A 26,050-nucleotide genomic window follows, 5' to 3' on the forward strand; every position below is an offset into this window, starting at 1 on the left:
TTATTCATGTCAGAACCCCTTTAAGTCCTTTTCTTTCCGCATCAAAATCCTCACTGAGCTGTGCAGATTCCGAAGTGGAATTTACTGTGACTTGTAACATAGTAACATAGTATGTAAGGCCTAACAAAGACAATGTCCATCTAGTTCAACCTGTTTAACCTCCTTGTAGTGCGGATTGCAGAAAATTCCACCCATGTAAAAGGTACCGAAGTGTACCTTCAACTATTGCGAATTCTTTGTTGCAGGACTCTGACTTTTTGGTGTCCTGTCAACTGCTCATTCATTAACCATCTGTGCTGATCAGTGCGCTCCTTATCGAAAGGATTACATGAGAAATTATCATCTGAATGTGATACATCTATTGATTACAAATTCTATTTAGCTATAGTTATAAAGGACTTTTAAGCACAGACATAGCTAAGAATCTAGATTTGTCTAGAATATGGCTTCCACTGTTGTAACCTTACATATATTTACTTATATTTCTGTCTGTAATTTGGGCTGCAGATCAAGAAGCTGAATTCACAACAATGTAACCTTTCCAGGGTTTTCCAGGCATAAATACTATTGATGACCTATGATTATGATAGTTCATCATAAGTTGATTGGCCGGGGTCTGCTGTTCGGGAGCCTGACCGATCAGCTGTGCAGGCGCATGCTGTCCGCGCCGCAGTAACAGAGATCTGAGCAGAAAGCCTCTGCGCCAACCTCTGGCTGGCGCTTGTAACTCAGACTGGTAGAGTTGGAAGGGACCTCCAGGGTCATCGGGTCAAACCCCCTGCTCAGTGCAGGATTCACTAAATCATCCCAGACAAGATATTTGAACTGCAGGCACGGCTCTCATTGAAATCAATGGGAGCAGTGACTGCAGTTACAATCACTGGCCACTACATGGGAGGCTGGCATAGAGACTTCCGCTCCAAATACACAGAGGCCGATCAACTACTGATGACCTATCTGATGATGGGTCAAAAATAGTATTTATGCCTAGAAAACCCCATTTTAAAGAGGTTTTATCCACAACTTAAAATTGCTTCACAACCCCTCTACGTCATTCCTGGTTGCTGCTTACCAGGACATGTGACTGCTGCAGCCACTCAGAGGAAGGCTGTGCACAGTCAGGCATTTCCCCTGAAGTGGTCGAAATATAGTATTACATGACGGTCATTTAGCACAGCTCGAGTCTGCCAAACAGAACTACCGCACACAACCAGCTCATAGAGAGTGGTCTACAGTGGGGGATCCCCCCGCATCCTTCTGCTGTAATAGGGGAATAAATCCCCTGTAATGCTGTTCAGCAGTCTCCTCTATAGCAATTACTTAAATTGGCACTGCACGTTTGAACTAAGTTGTACCAGCCAATATGATAACTAGAAAAGTGCTAATCCTGTTGTTTATTAGGAAGGTCTTCTTTCCTTCTAACTTGCTGCCATTGTTGTCATGTGAAGTCTGTCCTAAGTAATGAAGTACAGAAAGAGGGAGGGGGGTTAATTAACGTTGTCTCGTGCTAATAGAAGTCTGTGTTGCTGCTGGAGGGACAGATGTAGAAAGCTTGACAGATCTGCAGCTTCTAGTAAGTGCTTTACTTTCTCACAGTTATAACAATCACATCTGCACTGCTCTGTACTGCTCTATTGTATCTCAGAGCTGCTGATTCTGATGAGCAGGTGTTACTCAGAGAGAAGATGATATCCTGCTTCTATGTGTGCAGTGTATGGGATGTGACATAACTAGTGTAACTCCCCAGCTCAGGGAAGGCTAAGAATTGGAGATGGAGCCTGCACAGGGAAAACTGGTGCTAACATGTCATATACTGACCAGAAATACTCCTCCTCCTCCTCCTCCTCCTCCTCCCCCTCCTCCTCGTGTACACACATGATGGCTTATTCTGAAAAGTCACCTCCAAAGGTGGATATGCCTTGATGTTAACTCCATGCTGTTAGTTTTCTAAACAATATAATATCTCCCCCTTTTCTTCCCCCCGCACTGGATCGTAGAGCCGTGTAAGTATAGGAAATGCCTCAGATTTTAGGGAACCTGCCCTATGAGCACCATAACTTAGTTTACTGTGCTCATACCTGGTGACAGGTTCCTTTTAAAAAAAAAAAAAAAAAGTCTAGAAGGAAGCAAAGCTTCAACTTGGAAGAGAGAAACCTATGTCTCAGAAAAACAGTAACTAAAATTAGGTAGTATAAGGGCTACGTTTAGATCAAACTTTTTTTTCCCACAAATCCTAGTGTATTAAACCTTTGTAGTCATTAGTTCTTTGTGTGTACATAAATGCTTTTGGATGGCTAGTACCATCTGAATATTCACTCCCGAAATGTAACATTAGCTCCCCAAATAGCATTCCCGCATGTTGTGAAAATATTTTCCACTCCTCATCAGATCTTATTTTTGTAGTTTCCTGTGTCTTTTTCAAAAGCATCACATGCAACTAAAAGTAAAAAAAACAATTGCAAGAATACAAAAGAGAACCAGTAATAAGATTGTAAAACCAATTCTCTATATAAGTCCCCTTTCACATATGGATTACAACAGATAAACCCACTGTCCAATATAATGGAGGTGAACTGAAGGACAGCGTATGCTTCCAAATATATAAAGTGAAACCAGCTCAGTCAGTGAAATAGTTTCCATCTGCACTTCATATCTTCATTATTTTGGTGAAACATCTGTCCTTGACCAGACCAGCCTGTGGATTCCAGCATGTTATTTCCCTGAATCTAAAGCCGAGTCATATGTTTGTCTTTTGGCTCCTTTATTTTTCTCAAAACATGGAATGCAATTCCTGATACTTCCCTTTATTGCATGATGTTGTGGGAGATGATCACTATTTCAGCTGCTTGTTAAGGAAATGGTTACAGTCTGAAAATCGTACTCCGAAGAAGACCAAGTACAAAATGAGAATTATGTTAATTTTTAATTGACTGAATTCAAGATTTCGTGTTACTGTGCTATACTAATGACACATTCTGAAAATACCTGCTGACAGTAATATTTCCTGTAACGTCGGTCACCTCGAAATTACAAGGTCCCCCACAGATGGATGTTGGTGATGGACAGAACCCTTTTCTTTGACTTAAAATGTTCTGAGATCCTCATGTTTAACTAGATACAGAGAACCCACTGAATAAAATAAACAGATACTCAGTAGATTCAGCAGAAATTTGGAGGCCCTGTTGTCGAGGCACTTGATGACTCTGGAAAGGTCTCCAGCAAAGGTCCTACTATGGCCAATTTTACATGAGCATATTATAGGTCTATTTATGTGTTCATAATTCGGATGAGAGTTCCTGCCTGGCCACGGGTCTTCTGAACAAAATTCGAAGCAGCATAGAGATTTCAGAGTTTGAGTCATTAGACCCGTGCCAGTCCAGGACATAAATGCACCTATAATATGCTTGTGTGAAACTTGCCCAATTATGAGAGAACTTTTTGAAAAGGAGGCTTCCAGCTTTGTATGAGAATGTTGTCAACAGAATTTCCACTATGCTGGTTGCATCTCCAATTGTCGATCTGCCTGATATTTTATTGGTGAAGCCCATTATTTTTAAATTGATTTTCTAACTTTGTTCCAACAGCCTTGGATTGAGGCATGTGATGTGGTTTTTCGAACCACACTTTCCATGTAGGGCGGTGTTCCTGAGCACCTGGTATCCTCCTTTCTCCACATACTTCCTCCACTAGCTCCGCCGAATCCCAAAGCAGAAGGAAGTGCCTATCATGACAGTTGTGCTGCATACAGAGAGAAAGGAGGGCACCTGGTAATACCACTCCCCCTACCTTTTCTGGTACTCTGACAGACTTTGTCCCTGGGACTGAAGCGTCATGTATGGTACCTAAGCCACTTCAGCACTATTCAGAGTTCACAGCATTCTAAATAAAGAGCCAATTATAAAAATGAAAGTTTTCATGGAATGTCCTATTTCTAACAGAAATCTTTGAGCAGTGCCAATAGATTTGGCATCCTAGTCTCCCTATTTTCTTGTAAATCAGAGGCAGTCCAAGATGAGTTCCCCTGTGTAATATGTTCTAGGTACATATGAGAGGATCATTTCGACACTGACAGGACTAACCAAATTAAGACTTGATTCTGTCATTAACACTTGGATTCACGGATTATGTGAGAGACACAAATTAAATTTTTTTTTAGACTCAGATCTTTGTGTTGGATCACGTTGATTGTTTTCTGTATGAACAATTGTATTCTCATGTTTTGGGTTCTCTCTGTATTTTATGACCTTATGATACTTCAAGAGCTGTTTTGCTCATTACCCCATGGTTTTCATTTTGTATATATGTTTGATACTTTCCCTTCTCATTCCTCTTTGGTTATTGGTGTTTAGTTCTTGCAAATTTAGTTATATCTTGGTCATAAATTATATTGCACTTCATCTATACGCATGATGGCAGCCATTTTTGCACTGAATCCGTATTAGTGCTTTGGGTTATATTGTTTTTCAGTAAAAATAGGTTCGATTCTCAAGAGTACAGACCTACACAGAGGGAAAAAATGGCTGCCTGTTGTGTGTTTGGATGATGAATATACTGTAAGGACTCAGTTTACTAAAGCACATGTTGGAAATGGTGACCCTAGGTTATTACCTTTTTCTCACTTATTGCTATAAGAAACAGAGAAATTTTTGCACAATATGCAGCCTAATGGTTGTTTCCTATTTTTTGTAAGTTGCAACAAATTTGTTTTGAGTCCTGTCAAAATATTCATTTCAAAACTTGAAAAGTGAAAAAATCCTGGATTTCTCGTTTCCAATTAGCAAGCTTTAGTGACGCAGTCCCATGGATTTACACTTTTTTTTAACTTCTGTTGTTCTTTAGCTGACTCCAGGGAAAGAATTGTACATATCATTTTTTTTAGTTTCTTCCATTCTTCTCTCTTGCAGAGTTTTATCTTTCAATCTCCCAGACAGGACAGGTAGACTAAGGTACCGCTGCAAAAATATACTTGATGCACTGAGAAAGGCAAAGCAAAATGATGTCAATGACATTATATTTAGGCCAGACATGCTAGTATGACCGTAACTTATAACATTGCCAGCCACACAGCCGTTCTTACTGCTGATTTTATTTCCGTTTTTATTAACCTCTGTTTTACTAGATATTGCAACATTTCATTCCTTTTTCTTTTGTTCATCGCCATGGCTTTTTTTCCTGTTTTTATTTTTAGACAGTCTTGTAGACTTGGGTAACGCTGCAATTTACTTATTATATTTAAATATCAGTCTAGTAGGGTTGGATTTAGATAGTTATCACTTGGCTTTTGCCCTTTAATTAAGACTCTTTGTTCTTGCATCAGCCTCTTTAATGTCTGAGCATAGAGGATATCATTAGGCATCCTGTCAAATGTAATGAATGGGAAGATATACTAATAATAGTGGTGAAAATATACACTGCCACACTATTAAATGTCTAATGTGTCAGTACTTAAAACTATACATCATATTTTTCAATATTAGTATTTGCAAATTACATATGTTAATATGGCTTTGGTGGGAATCCATCTTTTGGGACTTTACTTATCATTAGAATAATGGGTCTGTGCCCCCTCCAGCTGTTCTTCTTCAACCTAGTGCTCATCACATAAATGGAAGAAATGTGTGTGCGAAGGACAGTGCTTTGGAGGTATAAACAATGCAAACAAATACTGACAAGTAGAAAAGGGGACTCACCTGGTATGAACAGCTGGACCCAAAAACGGGAGCAGACGTCACAACTCCAGTCACCATAAGCCAAAACTAGAAGGAGCACTCTGGAGACCTGTAGTTTCCACAACTGGGAGAGCATCTAGGAGAATACGAGACCAAGGAATGGTTCAGTATAGCAAAGAAAAATGAAGAATGCCTGAGGTAGGCAAACCAAAATTCAGAAGGTCCTTCTTAATGTCAGTGTATAGACAGAACATACCTTACATGGAGTTATATATATAGGAGTTTCTTGTAAAGCAGGGGGCTCCCACACTCAAAGGAGGGGATGGGTCCACACCGTACTCCCAATGCTGCGCTCCTAATGAGCGTGTGTGCTTGCGTAACACCGGTCTCAGACGCAAGGAGAGAGGGGAGGTTGGATTGGAAAACTCCATTATGTAGCAGCATATATTGTTGGAGTGAAGAAAAGGATCAGTGGAAGCCAACTTGTATTCAAATCCTAAAGAAGTAGTAAGGGTACTACGTATGTGTCAAAGACTTTACATATATTGCACAAAAAAGGAAAGCAAAACACACATAAGGAACAAAAACCAATTTAAAATGGCTAAAAGCAATTGAGAATAACCGAGATCACCTATATAACATAGAGTAAGCCTCTGAGCAGCACAGAATGAATGGTTCTATATAATGAACAGCATCCAGTTGATCCTCTATCCTACAGAGAAATGTAATAAGTGTCAAATTCATAATGTAACATTCCAGTGCTAATAAGAAAAAAAAGATGGTAAAGTGTATGATGGGCGATATGGCATCTAATGTAGAAACACTACCTCGTTTTAAATTGACATGGAAGTTTGCAAAAAATCGCCATCCTACAATTAGAGTCCTAGATGCATCCAAATAAGTGTGCCGCAGAAGACCCTACATGTATATCGCTGCAAAGTCCACTTCCCCAAGAGAATAGTTAATTCTCTATTTACAATGGAGGGTGATTGGCATGTTATTTATTATATATAACCATTCATCTTTGCAGTCACTTTTTAGGTTTTTCCTGATTGTTTTAGCTGTGTTTAATTCGTTTTTGTTCTCCGTTAAATAATGCACGTATTTTTTTGATTTCTTCTCTTGGGAGAGCACAACTCTGTGTCGCTTTCCTCTTTATGACAATGCAGCACATACTTTTGGCAAAGTTTTCGAATTTGATTCTAAGTGAATCGGTGATCATGAAGCTATACAGTTTATAGCATGCACCATATATGGTGTGGTGTGTAAATAAGTCCGTATCCGACTCTTTACCATGTCTGGCAGAGATATAAACCAAACCAGAGTCTCCTCCATAAGGAAAGGACACCCATCTGCAGAAAGCTGGCTGTCTGCACAAGGAGATACCCCACTAGAGTCACATATGGTGTAAATACAATCCTTAAAATTAAAGCACCCCTTCTTAGAAGTGCTCATTCACATCAGCAAAACGGATCAAAGACTAAACAAAACGGAAACCTTAGTTTCCCGTTTTCTTTTTTATTTCACAGAGTAGGCAGAGCAAAAAGTCTCCAAATTTAACTTGAGTAGCCCTTTCGCAGTGGTGACTTGAATTAAAAAATATAATTTTTATTTTGAACTTTTTAAAAATGCACATATAGGGGCACAACACATAAAACAACAAAAACAAAAAAAGTAAGTAAGGGGCGTGGTAAATACCATCCAACCACACCATCACTAAAGATGGGCATCCAATTGTGCTGTGTGTGTGTGGGTGTTTGTGTGATCTGGTCACCGGCGACCACAAAGTTTTTTTGTCCTGCTTAAAGCCGGTAATGTATGAGGCAGGGGTATATTGGTACTTGGGGTTTGTAAGATTATCCCCAGTTGTTTTGGTCTTTTTTATTTATAAAGCCCACACACCGTAGATGGATGCAATTTTTAGTGATTTGAACGTTCGTTTCTTCACAATTCTTTTTTGCCCCCCCCCCCCCCCTTTTTTTCAAAGGAGGGTAGAGGTACCTGACCAATTCCTAAATGGATAGTCGGAATTGGCCTTGGCCGTAGGGATCATCTCCCGAGGTTGCTAGATATGTATGATGCCAACCTCCAGAGAGAGTCTCCCGGTTAGTATAGGACGGCCTCGCCTCTATAGATAAGGGTCGTAGTGTAAATACTTGACCCAAGCGTATTCGAATTTCCCTTTTTAGTATGCTGATTCTCGTATTTAATTGCTCTACGCGTTTCACCACTTCAATTCTCGTGGATCATCAGGAGCATTATAAATCGGGATTGAGTAGAGACAGTATAGATGATATCATGAGGTCACCAATAGACCAATTGATAAAGAAACGAATATCTTAATTTTTGGAGGGCCTGTTCATGCAGCAGGTTTCTCAAAGGATCGGGTCTAGCCTGGGTAGAAAGTTCGATACTCAAATTTCTCTTATTGACAAAAGCAATAATTTGAGATTTGCCAGAGATAGTGTATCCTAATGACCCAAATCAGCCTTGAATGCGAATGTCTGGCGTGGGGTGTTCAGGACTGATACGGGAATGTTCAAGCTGCTACTACTCACAGAAACATACCATAGGGATGCAGTATTATGCTGTGAGTAAAGTAGTATTGGAGCAATCCGTCTCTGTCCAGAGATTGGATAGCCGGTTCGTCCTATGCAATATGCATACTGGGACGCTAAGCCGGTATCGCAAGGGTTTTTGTGCCTGTGCTTATTCAGGACACATATCCCCAGGTGAGGAAAAGGAGAGAAGCACTAGCCCCCTGCTTCTCTATAGCGAACACCCCGTTCACCAATCTGCTGCTTCTTTAGCTATCACATAAACAGACTAGTGGTTTACTAGCCTGTTACGTGTAGGAGCTTATCTAACAGAACCCGCCCGAGTTTCTTTTCCCAGAGTGTCAGAATTGACAGAAGAAAAGGATGGATACAAGATGAAAATAACAAACGTTGGTGTCCATAGCCCAGATGGTAGGCTAGGGAATGAGCTCTGGATGCAAGGTGCTTGCCTTATATAGTGCAGTGCCCTCCTTCAAGAGGGTGTGATCAATTTGTCCACCTATCAAGATAGACTACGCCCCCTTGTGTACCATCCAACCACACCATCACTAAAGATGGGCATCCAATTGTGCTGTGTGTGTGGGTGTTTGTGTGATCTGGTCACCGGCGACCACAAAGTGGTGTACACAAGGGGGCGTAGTCTATCTTGATAGGTGGACAAATTGATCACACCCTCTTGAAGGAGGGCACTGCACTATATAAGGCAAGCACCTTGCATCCAGAGCTCATTCCCTAGCCTACCATCTGGGCTATGGACACCAACGTTTGTTATTTTCATCTTGTATCCATCCTTTTCTTCTGTCAATTCTGACACTCTGGGAAAAGAAACTCGGGCGGGTTCTGTTAGATAAGCTCCTACACGTAACAGGCTAGTAAACCACTAGTCTGTTTATGTGATAGCTAAAGAAGCAGCAGATTGGTGAACGGGGTGTTCGCTATAGAGAAGCAGGGGGCTAGTGCTTCTCTCCTTTTCCTCACCTGGGGATATGTGTCCTGAATAAGCACAGGCACAAAAACCCTTGCGATACCGGCTTAGCGTCCCAGTATGCATATTGCATAGGACGAACCGGCTATCCAATCTCTGGACAGAGACGGATTGCTCCAATACTACTTTACTCACAGCATAATACTGCATCCCTATGGTATGTTTCTGTGAGTAGTAGCAGCTTGAACATTCCCGTATCAGTCCTGAACACCCCACGCCAGACATTCGCATTCAAGGCTGATTTGGGTCATTAGGATACACTATCTCTGGCAAATCTCAAATTATTGCTTTTGTCAATAAGAGAAATTTGAGTATCGAACTTTCTACCCAGGCTAGACCCGATCCTTTGAGAAACCTGCTGCATGAACAGGCCCTCCAAAAATTAAGATATTCGTTTCTTTATCAATTGGTCTATTGGTGACCTCATGATATCATCTATACTGTCTCTACTCAATCCCGATTTATAATGCTCCTGATGATCCACGAGAATTGAAGTGGTGAAACGCGTAGAGCAATTAAATACGAGAATCAGCATACTAAAAAGGGAAATTCGAATACGCTTGGGTCAAGTATTTACACTACGACCCTTATCTATAGAGGCGAGGCCGTCCTATACTAACCGGGAGACTCTCTCTGGAGGTTGGCATCATACATATCTAGCAACCTCGGGAGATGATCCCTACGGCCAAGGCCAATTCCGACTATCCATTTAGGAATTGGTCAGGTACCTCTACCCTCCTTTGAAAAAAAGGGGGGGGGGGGCAAAAAAGAATTGTGAAGAAACGAACGTTCAAATCACTAAAAATTGCATCCATCTACGGTGTGTGGGCTTTATAAATAAAAAAGACCAAAACAACTGGGGATAATCTTACAAACCCCAAGTACCAATATACCCCTGCCTCATACATTACCGGCTTTAAGCAGGACAAAAAAACTTTGTGGTCGCCGGTGACCAGATCACACAAACACCCACACACACAGCACAATTGGATGCCCATCTTTAGTGATGGTGTGGTTGGATGGTATTTACCATGCCCCTTACTTACTTTTTTTGTTTTTGTTGTTTTATGTGTTGTGCCCCTATATGTGCATTTTTAAAAAGTTCAAAATAAAAATTATATTTTTTAATTCAAGTCACCACTGCGAAAGCCCGTTTTCTTTTTAAACTAATCTGCTCTGGTAGACTGATCTGTCAAAGAGCAGGCAGTCTCTATCAGTTTGTTTCCATTTCATTTAATACACATCTCTAACAGCACCATCGTGTGTTCTTTTGTCTTTCTAGCCTTCTGTGCATGCTCATTTAAGCGGACATCAAAAACTGAACCAAAAGAAAACCTTTCTGTTTAGTTCCCTCACTCATTAATTATAATTTTTTTTTTTTTTTGTAAAGTCTCCTTTCTGTTAGATTTCACACTTTTCCGCAGAAACAATACCACTGCAGCCTACCCTATTTCCATTTATAAAACGGAAATCGAACAGAATTGAACTTGAGCATAACTGAAGCTCAGAAAATCCCATTGAAATCAATAGGATTTGAAATAGAAGGTTTTTTTTTTCTTCTCCGTTTTGCAGCTCCTCTGGCAAAAATTCAAAATTGAAAACAAAATTGCTGATGTGAATGAGCCGTAAGCTTTGGCCAAGAAGTCTTCGGTTATATCATTCCATTATCCAAAGCATTACACAAAATATCAAATATTGGTTTCATAGTCATTGTTACCATAAGCAATAATGTCATTATCAGTCTTAGGCCTCGGTAACACGGGCGGTTTTTGCCGCGATTTGCGGATCGCATGACGGATGCGCATCCGCAAATCGTGTGACCGGGGCCGAAAAATCTGCTCCTAGCCGCGTTTCATTAGAAACGGGCCGGAGCAGTGCAGCGCTGTCCAGCGCATTGAATTCAATGGAGCCGGCAATACAGCCGGCTCCATTGAAAGCAATGGGCTGCGGGCGATCTCAGGATGAATTTTCGGGAAGGGCTTAAAAATATAAGCCCTTCCCTGAAAATCATCCAAAACTGTGTAAAAAGTAAAAAAACATATATACTCACCTTGTCCCGGCAGACGGAGTTCAGCCGCGGCCGGCAGTTCTCCTGAACTGCTGTGAGTAGTATTCAGCAGCCGGGGATTTAAAATCCCCGCCTGCTGAATGAGCTGCCTCTGATTGGTCACAGCCCTCACCAATCCGAGGCAGCTCTCACTCACCCATTCATGAATTCATGAATGGGTGAGTGAGTGCTGCCTCTGATTGGTCCCTGCGCTGAGCCAATCAGGGGCAGCTCTCAGCTGTCATTCATTGAATTCAATGTGCAAACATCATTCTTCTCTGCCACAGCTGTTACAGCTGTGGCAGAGGAGAATACTTTGTCTAGTATATGTTCTCAATGGGGTCGGCGCTGCTGCCGCCGGCCCCATTGAGCGCATATAGAGAAGAACGGGAATCGCAGATAGGTGCGATCTGCGATTTCTGTTCTATAATTAATCGGACGAGCGCATACAAAGCGCTCATGTGTCCGATACCATTGCAAAGCAATGGTTCTATAAAATCACCGCATGCGCAAACCGCGCGAGAAAACGCCCGTCTGACCGAGGCCTTACAGTGTATATGATATAATACATGACAGAAAAACTTTCAAATAGTTAATTTCCCATTATCTATCATGCCATAGTGGCAGTGCGAGACACTCTATTATATGGTGTTTTTTTGGGGGGGTTCTATACACTATCGTGGGTGACCGGAACCTGTCATCAGATTTATGCTACCCAAACCACGGGCAGTTATGACCCTGGGACAGGTATGCACGATGCCCCATGTAAGTGTTATTCTGAACACTGGGGTGTGAACCTGGTGGCAGGTTCCCTTTTACGTTCTTAGTTTTTTGTTTTTTTTTAATCAACAGAAATTAAAGCAAATTTTTTATTTGGAAGATGCTTTTAGGTTCTCCCTTTTCCCAGATTGATTGCTTTTGTCTTATTTGTAGATGGATCATAAGATGGAAAATGTAAACCTATATAACTGCTGTATTCTGAAACTTTCCTTATACCATATATATATTCTATGTACTTTGGTGACCAATTTGTGATTAGTTCAAAGCCACTTCTATATTATATGCCTGCATTACAAGTATGTGCATGATCTCATAATAAGGCCTCTTTCAGTAGGGCAGATTGTACCTATGTGAAATTGTCTGCATTTCAGATGTAAGACCCGTACCCATCACGGTTCTCCTGCTCCCTATGGTATTGCAGGTTAGGTTCACTAGAACTGCTGAGAGTTCGCATGGTATATGTTAGTATACAGCTATTTAAGCACAGACACAATAAGGCCTTATATTTGTTTTATAGACTTCGGCCAAAAAGGCGCATTGTTAGAAATGGGCATTTCTGATTAGGATCCAAAACCCCCAAAAGAAGATGGAGACGCCACATCCATATAAAAATACCTCTTTATTTCACTGTTTGCAATGCTTCATTCCATAGAATCTATCTCAAGCAAATCCATGTTGCAAGTGCATTATTCACTCGTATATATGTAAAGTGATTCTAGTACCTCCATGCTACTGCTGCAGGATCTTCTTTTCTCTGTAGTGTAAAGGAAATATCAGAACAGCTATTCACCATTTACTAGTTAAAGGGGTGGTCTCGCGAAACCAAGTGGGGTTATACACTTCCGTATGGCCATATTAATGCACTTTGTAATGTACATTGTGCATTAAATATGAGCCATACAGAAGTTATTCCACTTACCTGCTCCGTTGCTAGCGTCCCCGTCTCCATGGTTCCGTCTAAATTCGCTGGCAGCTTGCTTTTTTAGACGCGCTTGCGCAGTCCGGTCTTCTCCATTCAGCACGAGCCGCTTCAGTGTGCTCCCCGCTACAGCTCTTCTGCGCATGCGCAGACGAGCTGTCACTGCTCGGGAGCGCGCTGAAGCGGCCATTCTGCACCATCCTCTGTTAGAGGAAGGTGCAGAAACTGGAGCTGCCCAGCGGAGAAGACCAGCCCAGCCCAGCAGCCCCGAGAAGCCCCGAGAAGCCTCCCAGGTAAGTGATGGGTCGGGGGGGGGGGCTGCGCCGGGCTGCGCCGGGGGGGGGGGCGCTAGGCCGGGGGGGCTGTCGCTGCGATGGGGGGGGGCTGTCGCTAGGCCGGGGGGGCTGTCGCTGCGCCGGGGGAGCTGTCGCTAGGCCGGGGGGGCTGTCGCTGCGCCGGGGGAGCTAGCGCTAGGCCGGGGGGGCTGTCGCTGCGATGGGGGGGGGCTGTCGCTAGGCCGGGGGGGCTGTCGCTAGGCCGGGGGGGCTGTCGCTAGGCCGGGGGGGCTGTCGCTGCGCCGGGGGAGCTAGCGCTAGGCCGGGGGGGCTGTCGCTGCGATGGGGGGGGGGGGCTGTCGCTAGGCCGGGGGGGCTGTCGCTAGGCCGGGGGAGCTAGCGCTAGGCCGGGGGGGCTGTCGCTGCGCCGGGGGAGCTGTCGCTAGGCCGGGGGGGCTGTCGCTGCGCCGGGGGAGCTAGCGCTAGGCCGGGGGGGCTGTCGCTGCGATGGGGGGGGCTGTCGCTAGGCCGGGGGGGCTGTCGCTAGGCCGGGGGAGCTAGCGCTAGGCCGGGGGGGCTGTCGCTAGGCCGGGGGGGCTAGCGCTAGGCCGGGGGGGCTGTCGCTGCGCCGGGGGAGCTAGCGCTAGGCCGGGGGGGCTGTCGCTGCGATGGGGGGGGCTGTCGCTAGGCCGGGGGGGCTGTCGCTGCGCCGGGGGAGCTAGCGCTGGGGAGCCGGGGGCTAGCGCCGGTTACCTGCTGTCTGGTCGGCGGCTGCGATGCGTCCGGTCGGCGGCTGCGATGCGTCCGGTTGCCATGGAGACACAGCTGGCGGCGTCTCGGGAGCGCGCACGTCGGGCTGCAGCGAGCGACTGGGAAAGAGCCGGCGGCCATCTTGAGGAAACTTTTATAACTTGCTGAAACGCTGGAACGGTAAGTACGAACCAGCTAGAAATGTCATTTACAGGGGGGCTTAGTAATGTGTGTTTAATGGGGGGGACTGGGCAAAAAAAAAAATTAACTGCTTCCTCGAGACATCTCCTTTAAGCAAAACTGGTGACAAGTTTCATATATAGGTCATATAATGACCCAATGTACTGTTATTCCCCATTTACACACATGACAGCTTACGCTGGGTTCAAACCAACATGAAAGGATCAGACTTGTCAAATGCACCCCATTGACTATAACCGGGTCTGTCTGGCTACCATCATGACATTCTGCATTTCCCCATACAAAATAGCTCAGGCTATTCCATATGGGATTGTATTCCGGATCTACTCCAGAGGCTTCAGCGCAGATGTGCACGGGGGCTTATTATGAAAAGTCACCAAAAACAAGAGTTCTGCTTTAAGCCTGCCTGGAAATCACCATGAACTTAATATAATTCTTTTATTTCTTTTGGATTTACACTCGGCAATTTGATTGTAGTCTTGTTTTAATTCCTTTCATTTTTTGCATATCATCTTTTTCTTTTTTCATTTTGTGGATCTGGCATATGAATTTGATATTGTATACGATCATCTCCCTACATTACTATCCTTGTGACTGCATAGATACAAATCAAACAAGAGTGTTGTACAAGTCTCTATTGGTTTGGCCTCATTTGGAGATAACGGCAGACTTCATTTTGTTTTCTTTCTCAAATTCTCTTCATTGTTGAGTCCTTAAGGTAGCTTAGCTCTTCAACTTTTGAACCCATTCCCATGCTCATTTCACCCAAGCTTCACCAGTCCATTAGAACTAGTTGGCACATGCTTGTTGTCTATGTTAGTGATGTGTTGCTTAATCCGATTTCTTTAAAAAAAAAAAACTGGTTCAGAAGAGTTTTTTTTTGCTGTAACGCAATGACTTTTGGCTACATTGGCAACCATGTACAGCCACTGATGTTTCATCAGAAATGATTTTTTGATATCCTATTCTCTTGGGTTGTGTGTCTAATAAATAATCATATAAATATTTTTGGTATGTTTTATATGCAATCAATAATAACTGCTTTGATATCCTTTAAACTCATGAAAATATAGCTGGCCATATATAATGAACGGTCCAATATTTTTTATTATTAAAGCAGTATAAATTAAACATTTGAAGTGGTGGGAACCATGTCTCACAGATGCATTTGTTTCTTGCCTAGCAGCTGACTCAATATTAGAATTGTAGTATCCTTTATTTTAAATACTATTACTTTTTCCTTCAGTCTCAATTCTGCACACTTAGTGCCATATAGAATAAATATCCGCTATGGTCGGTCAGTGATTATCATCATGACTGCAGCCATCGTTGGTCATATCAACGTGTGTTCTCTCTTGCATCTTTTGTAACATGGGGAATTTTTTACTGTGAACAGGCCCATTCTGGCCTTCTGGTTTGTTCTATACCAACTTTCTACCACCTTAGAGAAGGATTTATAGAGATGGTTACATTTATCCAGATTATTGTATTTTATTTGTATTGTAGGCCCTTTCCTTGCAGTAGCATTACAGGTAAACTATATATATAGATGTGTTAACCTACTTAAATGATAACCTTATTAAATGGTTTCTGCTTTAGCTTATTGTATGGTCCTGTTTTCTGCAGTTTACTAGTGATGGTTCCAGTTTTTATGTATATCCGGTGTATTTACTAAAACTCTAATTGTTAATTCATGTATCCATTATAATTGTACGATATTCTTGCGTATGACATAACTATCTTTTTCTCCTCAACATACAAAAGTTCATGTAATAAGGATAAGAAATGAATGTACAGGCTTGCTTGGTAAACTTGCCTTACTGGTAAAGTAAACTTTTTGGTCACTTAACAAGTCAATGAGAACAGTTTGGGCAGAAGTTAGATGGTAGTAGGCAGGGACAATACTTGACACCAGAGCACCTCCTAAGCCTTCTCATTAATCACCTTTAATGTTCAGTTTGACATTTCATGCGTCTTTGTGCCATGTCTAATCCGAAATTCATATTAATCCATTTCATGCCATCCAGGTGACTCCCTGCAAATGTTAAGACTTTAAATGAAGTAAACGGAGTGGAAAGAAAATGACATTAATTTAGTTTTTTCTATGTTTTTTTTTTCTTCTACTATATACACAGGCCGGATTAGCAGGTGCTCCAGCGCGGGCCGTGTCTGCTGTAAAGAATATGAATCTGCCAGAGATCCCGAGAAACATTAATATTGGTGACATCAGTATAAAAGTACCAAACTTGCCTTCTTTTAAATAGCATTCCTTTTGTCCTCCTTATTTTTCAAGCTGAGATATGTTTACCAAATGAAAACGCATCGAAGTGAAGGATCTGCTAGGGTTTTATGCGAATTTGAAATGCTGGATGTGAATGTTGTCCTTTACTTAACATTGCTAAAAGAAGAAGCTCCTAGCTGGCTGCAATGTGTTTCAAAATGGCATAACACCAACTATTTAAGGCATGTTTTGTGTCTTGGCTGCTGCCATGTTCAGAGGAAGTGTTAATATACCAAGAAAACCAACAAAAAAAAACTTTGTTAAATTTCCAGTGTTGCTCTGTTTTGTATCCTCTTACAGTACAGCCTTTCTATTATTCTAGAAAGAATCCTATACGCATCATTCCTGTATGTTCCTCTGTTGTTGCCTCGATTATTTATGACCATATTTAGAATGAATGGAATCATTACAAATCACGGTTTACACCATAATGTTGTTCTTTTGGTTCTTTTGTTCATTGTGTCGGAAGTGTCCGATTCTAATGTTATCACTGGAGTGTTTTTTGTTTCTTTTTGTTTTAGATTTTGGCTGAAATAAAAATTAACTATTTTAACACTGTAATAAATTGCTGAAGTTTAATGTTATGGTCTCATGTGCTAGATGTTCTGTCAAATAAATAATTTATGAATGATGAAGTACTTGTGGTGCAAGTATATTGTGGCTGGTGCAATATAAAATGTCAGCTCTACAGTTTTACTTTTTCAGGCTTGTGTTATGTATTTTAGAATGTGCATGGGTAGACATTAAATCCAAATAACTTATGGAACTACTATTATACTTTTTTGAAAAATCAGTGAGTCAAAAAAATTTATATAAACTCTTGGGCAGAAAATGAAATTTCAGCCCTTGGCCAATGTCATGGAAATATATACTGTAGGGGCTGCCACAGTTTTATCAACCTGAATGGTTCTATTAGAGACCCCCTGCTGTCCCCTATCAGGCCTCGGCTGAAACCTGTGTTACCATATGGCAGTGCTGTGGCAAACAATTGGGTAGTTGATTTAGAAAATTATACTTCATACAACATCATATATAATGATGAGTATTCCCCTGTAGGACCCAAATGAGGCATCAGTGATAAGACCGTTCTTTTTCTGTCCGTGGAAAAGTATAGATATTTACAATATAAGGGTGCGTTCACACGTAGCTCATGTGCTGCTGATTTTGGTGCAGATCCACAGCAGATTTCACCCCTTCAATTTTGAAGGCATACAATTGACTGCAAATCTGCAACAAAATCGATAGTAAATAATCGGCTACATGTGAACACGTCACGCCGTTTTTTGTTTTTTCTTCTTTATAACCCCTTTTAAGCAATATCTAATATGTATGCCCAGGAAGTTTTTTTTAAGTTTAGAGTATCAATTTTACTTCCATCAGACCCTATAAAATGGTGCATCATATGGTGCAATCCCAAGCAAAGAGTATCTGGAAAATTACTGTTTAGCCCTGACACTATACACCTATATAAAATGACTGTTCAGACAGACAACTGCTTCGGCTGCTTTAATTTCCCCTACAGTTTAGGACAAATTCTGTTCATTCTGCAGGAAAAGGACATTACCGTTTTGGACGAACGGAGCTCGTTCAATATCAAACAGCTGTAGCTCCAGTTCTATCAGTGCTACTGAGTTGCTTTTGGTGTCATTTTAAAGCCAAAATTGTAACTAGTTGTATAATCTTTGCTTTAAAATGACACCAGAAGCTTGTCTGTAGCAGTGATAAAACTGGAGAGACAGAAATTTGAAGTGCGATCAGGAATGCTGACTTTACAGCTGTCTTTTTCAGTGTGTATTCCGAGCAGAAGTGGAAAGGGGGCAGTGGCCAAGCAGGCATCAGAAGACCTGTGATTCTCCTGCCTCTTCTTCTGTTCCAAAGGAGTGCTAACATGGAAATCTGTTTATTTCCCCCCACTCCTATCAATCGGAGAACATATATTTTGCTCTCTGAATGTTACATTTAAGGGGATCTTTTTTTCTATTTTAGAAAAGGAGTGGGAAGATAAGCACTTGCTGACCTAATCAGTACACCCCTCAGATGCCACAGTCGTTTCGCACCACTTCATCTAAATGTTTTTACAGAGAAATTAATTTAAACATTTTTTTTCCCTTAGAGAATGCTTAAAATATTGAAAAAATAAAAAGATCAAGACATTCTGAAAATGATGTTTTTTTTCATTACCCCACAGCCAAAAATTAATTTTAATTTAGCAGTTGGGATGCTATAACTCGACCCCTATTTATACCATGTAGCTATCCAAATTAAAGAATAATTTATACTTTTCTCTTGACATCACATGGAAACTGGGCAATTTTGTTTTTTAGTGAATTTTTATTTTTTCTTCAGCTATGGCTCAGTGTTTGAAGGTGCTCATAAACATTACATGTAAGTCAGCTGTACCTGTTGATCTAGGCAAGAGGAACCAATGATGTAATGTGTATGGTGGTGTTTTGACTCTTCTTTAATGGTTGTGGGGTGGGGGGGAGCATTGGGCATGTTGGATCTCAAGATGCTTAATACTTTGTTCCCTTTGGAGGATAAGCTGCTACAAGAGCAGTGTGGCAGTGGCTTATTCCCCTCACTATTGAAAACTGGTGCATAGCAGATAACTGTCTAAGGTGATAGCTTTCTTATGAAAACCATGTTGTGTCCTCTTGGTTGCTTTTTTTTTTTTTTTTCCCCTTCAAATCCATCCATGTAGGTGATGGTGATATGGAGTTGCACACATTGTCCACCAGAGAAACATTCATGTGAGAAAGTAATGAGGCTTCAGTATAAAATAATTTATGCCTCAACTGAAATTCCCGCATTTGCACACATTTTCTTTACCCACATTAAGCTTTCTCCTATGTCTACATTTTAAGTGGAAGAATATTAAATCCTTTTGAAAAATCTTGAAGCGTACCTATATTTTACCATTCACAAACCTTTTTGCAAAGTGGAACTTGCATTTATCTTGTAAAGATATATTAATGTTTCGTGTATAGCTGGTTTTACATGGTCTGTACTAGAGATGAGCGAGCATACTCACTGAGGCTAACTACTCGAGCGAGTAGTGCCTTAGTCGAGTATCTGCCCGCTTGTGTCTAAAGATTCGGGTGCCCCCTGCTCACCGCCGCAACTCACCGCTCTCCCCCGCCGGCACCCAAATCTTTAGAGACGAGCAGGCAGGTACTCGCATAAGGCACTACTCGCTCGAGTAGTTAGCCTTAGCGAGTATGCTCGCTCATCTCCAGTCTGTACCTGTTAAGAAACTCTACACTAATTAAACCATCTCTACTATTAAGGCCCTTTAAGACAAGCCAATAATTGTTAGAACATTTTGTTCACCTGACCATTGTCTCATGTAAACAGGCCAGCAATTGGCCAACAAACTGTCAAACTGCTGGTTTTTGATTGATCATATCCTATGTGCACAATTGTTCTTGGCAGCATATTCGAAAAGTAGATATGCTGCTGATTACAATTAAAAGAAGCACTCTAGATTCTCCATGGGGCTCTCCCTTGTATCCTATGATAAGTAGTGCTGGGCACTCTCTTAACCCTTTGCAATCCAATTTTGGATTCAGGGTTTCCTAGGGGGCTTTCTCTTTCTGTCATTATACAATGGCGCCATCTGCTGGCTAGAGCCAGTACTGCAGTATGTGACATGCCGGAGAGGCCCCCCGACAACAGTGGCCGGCAATATACAGTAAGAATACCCTGCCGGACATTTTCTGAAATCAGAGCTGCATAGGCTTCAATCAGAATGTAGGAAGATGTCAGACAGTGGATTGGAAAAGGTTAAGACACATTTTCACGTAACAATTGTTGCTCAAAAGAACAAAAATTCATGATATAATTGTTACGTCTAGACGTGAGCAATCGTGCACTTTTTCGTTCAAAGAAGAAAAAAAAAAATCCAGAGTTCTCCAACGGAATGGGGGATGAAAGATTATATGAGCAATCATTTGCACCCCATGTCTGTGTAAAAGGCTAGTTGACCAATGCTAATCGTGTTGATTGGCGATCACTTAAAGGTCTCACCACTAATCATGTAGCTGCTGAAACTGTGTGAGGGAGGAAGTGAACTTGTCTACATACTTAAATGTCTTCTGGAGGCGAGCTATTTTGCCTGCTGAACAGATCATCTAGTAATTATCTCACACCAGTACTTGATTAATACCAGCACTGCTCAGTCTTTTCCATGTAAAATCTTAGTTACATGCTAAACACTGATACAATTCTATGTAGCACAAGTAATGCAGATTGTTTTTACACTCCTTCTCATCTGTAAATACTTTAAGAAACAAGACACTCATTAGCAGCCTGGCATTCTGAGTTTAATGTTTAGATGATGTGTTAGAGATTTTGGAACATTTGCTCTATGTTTATGGCTCTTGTGCAAAAATTGTGTTTGTAAGATATAATAAGAGTAATTTCATAAAAACACAATTTTACAAAATCCCTGGCTTTTAAAATTGATCTCTTAAGTAACGTTACTCTGTAGACCAAATGAAATGTCAAGCAGATTTGATAAGGTACATACAACTTATACATGTGATGCATGACATGAAAGGTAACAAGAGGGACAGGAGAGCATTGTGTACATGGCTATATGTCTCAAGAAAGCTATAAGGTAATTCCACTCTTCCATCCTTATTTTGATAGTTCTTGTGAATGCCATGCTTACACACCTACTGCATTATTTTCAACACAAGAAATCCATCTCCACACATTTTCAGCATGATAGAAGATGCCATTCATCAGGGTCTGTGACTTAGGACCACTAATGATTCCTATTTGGCAAGAAAAGCAGTACTCTGGAAGCGTCTGGACTATCTCAGTACTCAAGTACTTTGAACTTTTGAAATGTGACACATTTTTATCTACTGTACTTTTGGCGTATCTTCTAAAAGGCAACGGTGCTGCACACAAAGTCCTTTCTTCAAAATTAATGCTCTCTGTATAAGAGCCAGTCCTGATGTTGTATGTTGTCAGAACTACTTTATCTATATAAATGTTCCAATGAAAACCTTGATCAGTCTCGAGCAAAAGTCATTAGAATCACAAGTGACCATCACCTCTATGGGGAGTCTGAAGATGATGTAATAATTTCCTTTTAAGAGAATTCTACAAATAAAATAGATGTTTCTAAACGGGAAGTAGCTAGACACCTTGTAGTTTTGACATTAGGCACTCTTGCACATTAAAAAAATAATTCTCAAAAACCACATTCTTTTCCATGTCTTTTGGGACTGTGACCTCATCACTCCTTAGTGGACCCTGATGCGACATCTTATCATAGATGTTCTGAAACGCTCTATCCCCTTGAAACCTTAGCTGCTCATCTTGTTGCCTCGTTAGGGCTCTTTCACACGAGCGCATAAACTGCATGTTTTTGCGGGCGACTGATATATGCGACCATCTGTGGCATTGGTTTCCAATGCAGTCGTTCACACAGGCAATTATACGTGAAAAATGGAACATACGCGACCAAAAAAATGCACCAACGCATACAAGTTGAGCAAAAAGATCTAACAGAGAAAAAATTATTTTAGATTTGAGATTATCACACTGGAACTATGTTTTGGCCAATATATGCTGGCGGGTCCCATACACTCTCTTATGGCAGCAGGGGAAAAAGGGAGGAGAGGTTGCGAAAAGCTTACAGGTGCCTCTATGTAGGCATTAGAAGTAATTCAGAGGAATAAAGCCAAGTGAGGGTTTTCCGGGCTGCAACATATTTTTTTTTGCTAAAAACAATGCTTAACAGTCGTGTGAATGGGCGACAAAACGCTAATTACCCTGGAGGAAAATAGTCCTTTCACGCATTTTTATGGCGCGGGTGAAAAAACATAAAAACGCATATGCTCGTGTGAAAGAACCCTAAGGGTTTATTCAGACAGGCGTAGATTGGTTGGGTTTTACAGCCTGGACGATATACGCTGTCCCTCTTAGCTAGTGCACGGAGCTCTCACCCCCTCTCCACCCTCTCTCTTCCCCTTGCCACTTTTTGCAATGGGAGAGGGTGGAACTTAGCCCCGCCAATGTCCCACCCTTCCTATTGCAAGCAGTGGAGAGGGGGCGGGATCTCAGTGCACTAACTCCCTGCCAAGCCTGCCTTCTCCCCTTGCAGAGAGGGACAGCGTATATTGGACGGGCGTGAAGACCCGACCGATATACGTCTGTCTGAATAAGCCCTAACATTGATAAATGTAGGCCCCATCTATTCCTCCACTTAATTACTACTGCTAATTGTTTAATCTGGAAGCAGACCTCTTCCATCTGCATATGATTTAATTAATAGAATTAAAGGTATCCAAAATACAGAAGATGCAACTGCTCGTCTTAAAAGGGTATACTCGGGAATCCTATTTCAATGTGTTTGAAATTGCAAAACTGTGCACTCACCTATAAAATGCTCCGTTCTCCAAATATTGCAGATATTGATTCCTTTGCCTTTGGTTGTTTACTGCTGGTTGCCAGGAAAACAGACCACTTCTAATTCGTAAAGAAACAGCAGAGGAGGTTGGTGCTTGCGCACTTCTCTCGTCCAAATCTGATGGCCAGGATCTCAGGAGTGCATGCGCAATAGCTTTCGGCCTGTTGTGCTTTGCTAATTCTTTCCACAGAAGACGTTTCCCTGGCAATGAGCGGTAAACAACCAGAGGGCAGAGGAATCAATAGCTGTAGTATCTAAAGAATGGAGCATTTTGGAAATAAACATCTTAGGGGTAATGTACTAATTTGCAATTTCCAACACATTTAAAAAGGATTCCCAAGATGGAATACCTCTTCATTCAATCTATGGCCCGATTCGGTTTTATTTGGGTGATTTATTAGACCTCTCAAACCTAATTTCATTGGCATGCTGACCGGTATTAAGTTGTCTGCGGTTGATAAACTGATAGCTTCCAAAGATGTGTCCTCCTCTATCTCTATTTTATCCTCTTCTTTTTTTTTTTTTTTTTTTTCAAATAGTTTTTATTGGGTTTTACAAAATACAGTTGTGTTACAAGTCAAATCTTTTCTTTGAATTATACATTGTTAAGGATCCATATATCTTAAAATGCAAGGTGTAAATTAGTTGTTTTTCCAGCAACAATGTAAATAGCAGGTAGTATGAGCATCAGATTCCATTGACTTTACATAAGTAGTGTTTATAACGCCAAACAGAATTATGAGGAAAAACTTTGAAACAGTTTTACATTTATCTTATTTTATCCTCTTCTTTTTTTCTCTTTGGGTTCATTCGCATCAGCATTTCTGTTTTGAATGGATTAGTGTTTTTAAAAGTGAGCGAATAGCTAAAACTGATTTTAACCAAAGTTGCTGAGTTTGTATTTTTTTACAGAAACTTAATGGATCTCTACTGGATCTATCAGCTTATTTCTGTTTGCTTCCTTTGTTTTTAAGGAATCCGTTTTTATTCTTCTGTCTCTTTAACCTTCGCATGCTCATTTAAAAATGGACATCGAAAACAGAATGAAATGGATACTTTTCTGTTCAGTTCCATTATCCATTGACTATAGTGTAAAAGAAATCAAAACTAATAGCAAAGACTACTGCAGTATTGTTTCCATGAAAAAACTGACCTGATCATAACAGAAGCTCAGAAAATCCCGATAAAATCAGTGGGACTTAAAACCGAAGCTGATGAAAATGGAAATGAAAAACAGTGACGTGCATGAGCCCTAGTTCTTTACTTTTTCTTTCGTCCCTCCATTTCTTTTTCTTAACTGATTTGTTATTCTTGCGGTAGGGATATATTGCAATCTCTTTTATTTTCACATTTGTAGTTACATAGCCGTTCCTTTGCATGTTTTTATTCTACTAAAAAGGCAGCTATAAAAACAAAACCCCACATTTTTACACCAGATTGTTCCAATGTTTTATTGCAAACCTTAACATAGTTATGATAGGGCATCTATATCCCCTGGTACCCTAGTACCGTTGCCCATCATCTGAAGCAGATATCTCTGCACACTGATGATCGGACTAAGCATAGGATACTCCATGGGAAACCATGTAATGCCTTATTGGGTGACACAGTTGGGAAACTAATGTTTTGGCTTTGTCTCCTGGCAATAACGGCCTGTCCTCTCCTTAGCAGTAGATCTAGTATGTAGGAAGGGGGGTTGTCCACTTTAATTAGCTTGCCCAACCCCCCCCCCCCTCCCCCTACACACACCACTCCTTCAACCTGAGACTATAGCAGCCAGGTGTTTTCATGTTTTTCTAGCAATTTGATTTAAACCGCAATGTGAAGAAAAACATGTTTGCTTTCTTTCCGATATTTTTGCACACAACGCAAGGACATTTGCATCGGCTGCTATGAAGTTCTTACAAAACCTGTAACTTTTTAAACATTACAGGCTGCCAAGTAGGAAAATTGAGACATATGTCCACATAATGTTCCTTGAAGTGTAAAATTTTGATCCCTATATACTTTGCTTTTTCTCCCACTGTGGTTTTGCTGTCTTTGCTTTATTCCCTGTTGGCCTTTCACAAGTCTTAATCTCTTGGATAACCTTTTTGGAAAACCACAGCTAATGTTTGCTGACATTGATGGTTTTGGCAAATACATAAACGTCCATTTCTCCCCTGTATCCACAAGGTAGTGGCATACTGTGGTGATTGTACTTTGTAAGGTTAATTGAATTATCCAAATATCTGTGTGCCCACACTGCAGGTTACATTCCCCAAAATGTGTTTTTTGCATCAGATTTCCATTTGAGTACTACAAAACATCATGTACTTTAGCAGACTAAAATACCAGTAAAAACCAAATGTTGGACAAAATTAGATTATTTTTGCTTTGGTTGGCAGTGCAATGTCTATTTAGTCTCCTGTTTAGTGTTCCATTGAGCCACTTTAGGACATTTTACATTGGACTAAATTAATCTAAGGTGGAGTCTATCTTGGCTGAAGCTTCGATGAAAGCTTTGACTGATCACATTTAGGGTTTATTCACATGAGCGAGATTATCGTGCAAAAACTAGCACAAATATGAAATACATTCTTTTGAATGAATTTAGTCACGCAAGCAATTTATTTCTTTTCTTGCAGCAGAGCTCCGAGGAAAAAAGAGATAGTAGCATGTTCGTTAGTTGGGCGTTCCCTCGGAACTAATCGCCCATTGTTTTCAATGAGACCTTGAAAGAAATTGCATGACATGCTCAGGACATGCGATTGTGATGCAATTCTTCTAATTGATGTTAATAGGAAGCAGTTGCTATCTTTTCATGTGTGGCAATGGGAACTTTAAGCAAAGACTCATGGTGAAAATTGCACATTCGCAAGCGCAATATTGGGCCGGAGTTTTTACCTCGCTATCACTCTTGCCTGTGTGAATATAGTCATACTGTTGCTCAGTAGTGAATCATGGATTACAAGTGCAGCCACAGGAGGAAGTATTATGAGGGAAACTCCCTTCCTGTTTGCCTTTAAAGCATAGGAAAAGCAGGAGCATATAGAAATATTGTGGGCTGCGACTAATAGTATAAGTTCTTCTCAGTCTTTTTTTTTTTGGGGGGGGGGGGGGGGGAGTGAGAAAAAAATGTAATATCCAGAACATGATGCAGTATCAAAACTGGATGGACC

General features: G+C 41.2%; 1 protein-coding gene across 1 annotated transcript in view; it reads left to right on the forward strand.

Moving 5' to 3' along the window:
- AP3S1 (adaptor related protein complex 3 subunit sigma 1) overlaps positions 1 to 17,044 on the forward strand; it is a 67,036-nt gene extending 49,992 nt beyond the window's left edge. Inside the window, exon 6 of the mRNA XM_066603088.1 lies at positions 16,320 to 17,044. Within this exon, the coding sequence (XP_066459185.1) occupies positions 16,320 to 16,448 (129 nt within the window). The 3' untranslated portion in view covers positions 16,449 to 17,044. The remainder of the gene's footprint in view (positions 1 to 16,319) is intronic.
- The last annotated feature ends 9,006 nt before the right edge of the window (positions 17,045 to 26,050 follow it).

Source organism: Eleutherodactylus coqui, chromosome 5 (genome assembly GCF_035609145.1).
Source record: "Eleutherodactylus coqui strain aEleCoq1 chromosome 5, aEleCoq1.hap1, whole genome shotgun sequence".
In the NCBI taxonomy this organism is placed as follows: domain Eukaryota; kingdom Metazoa; phylum Chordata; class Amphibia; order Anura; family Eleutherodactylidae; genus Eleutherodactylus; species Eleutherodactylus coqui.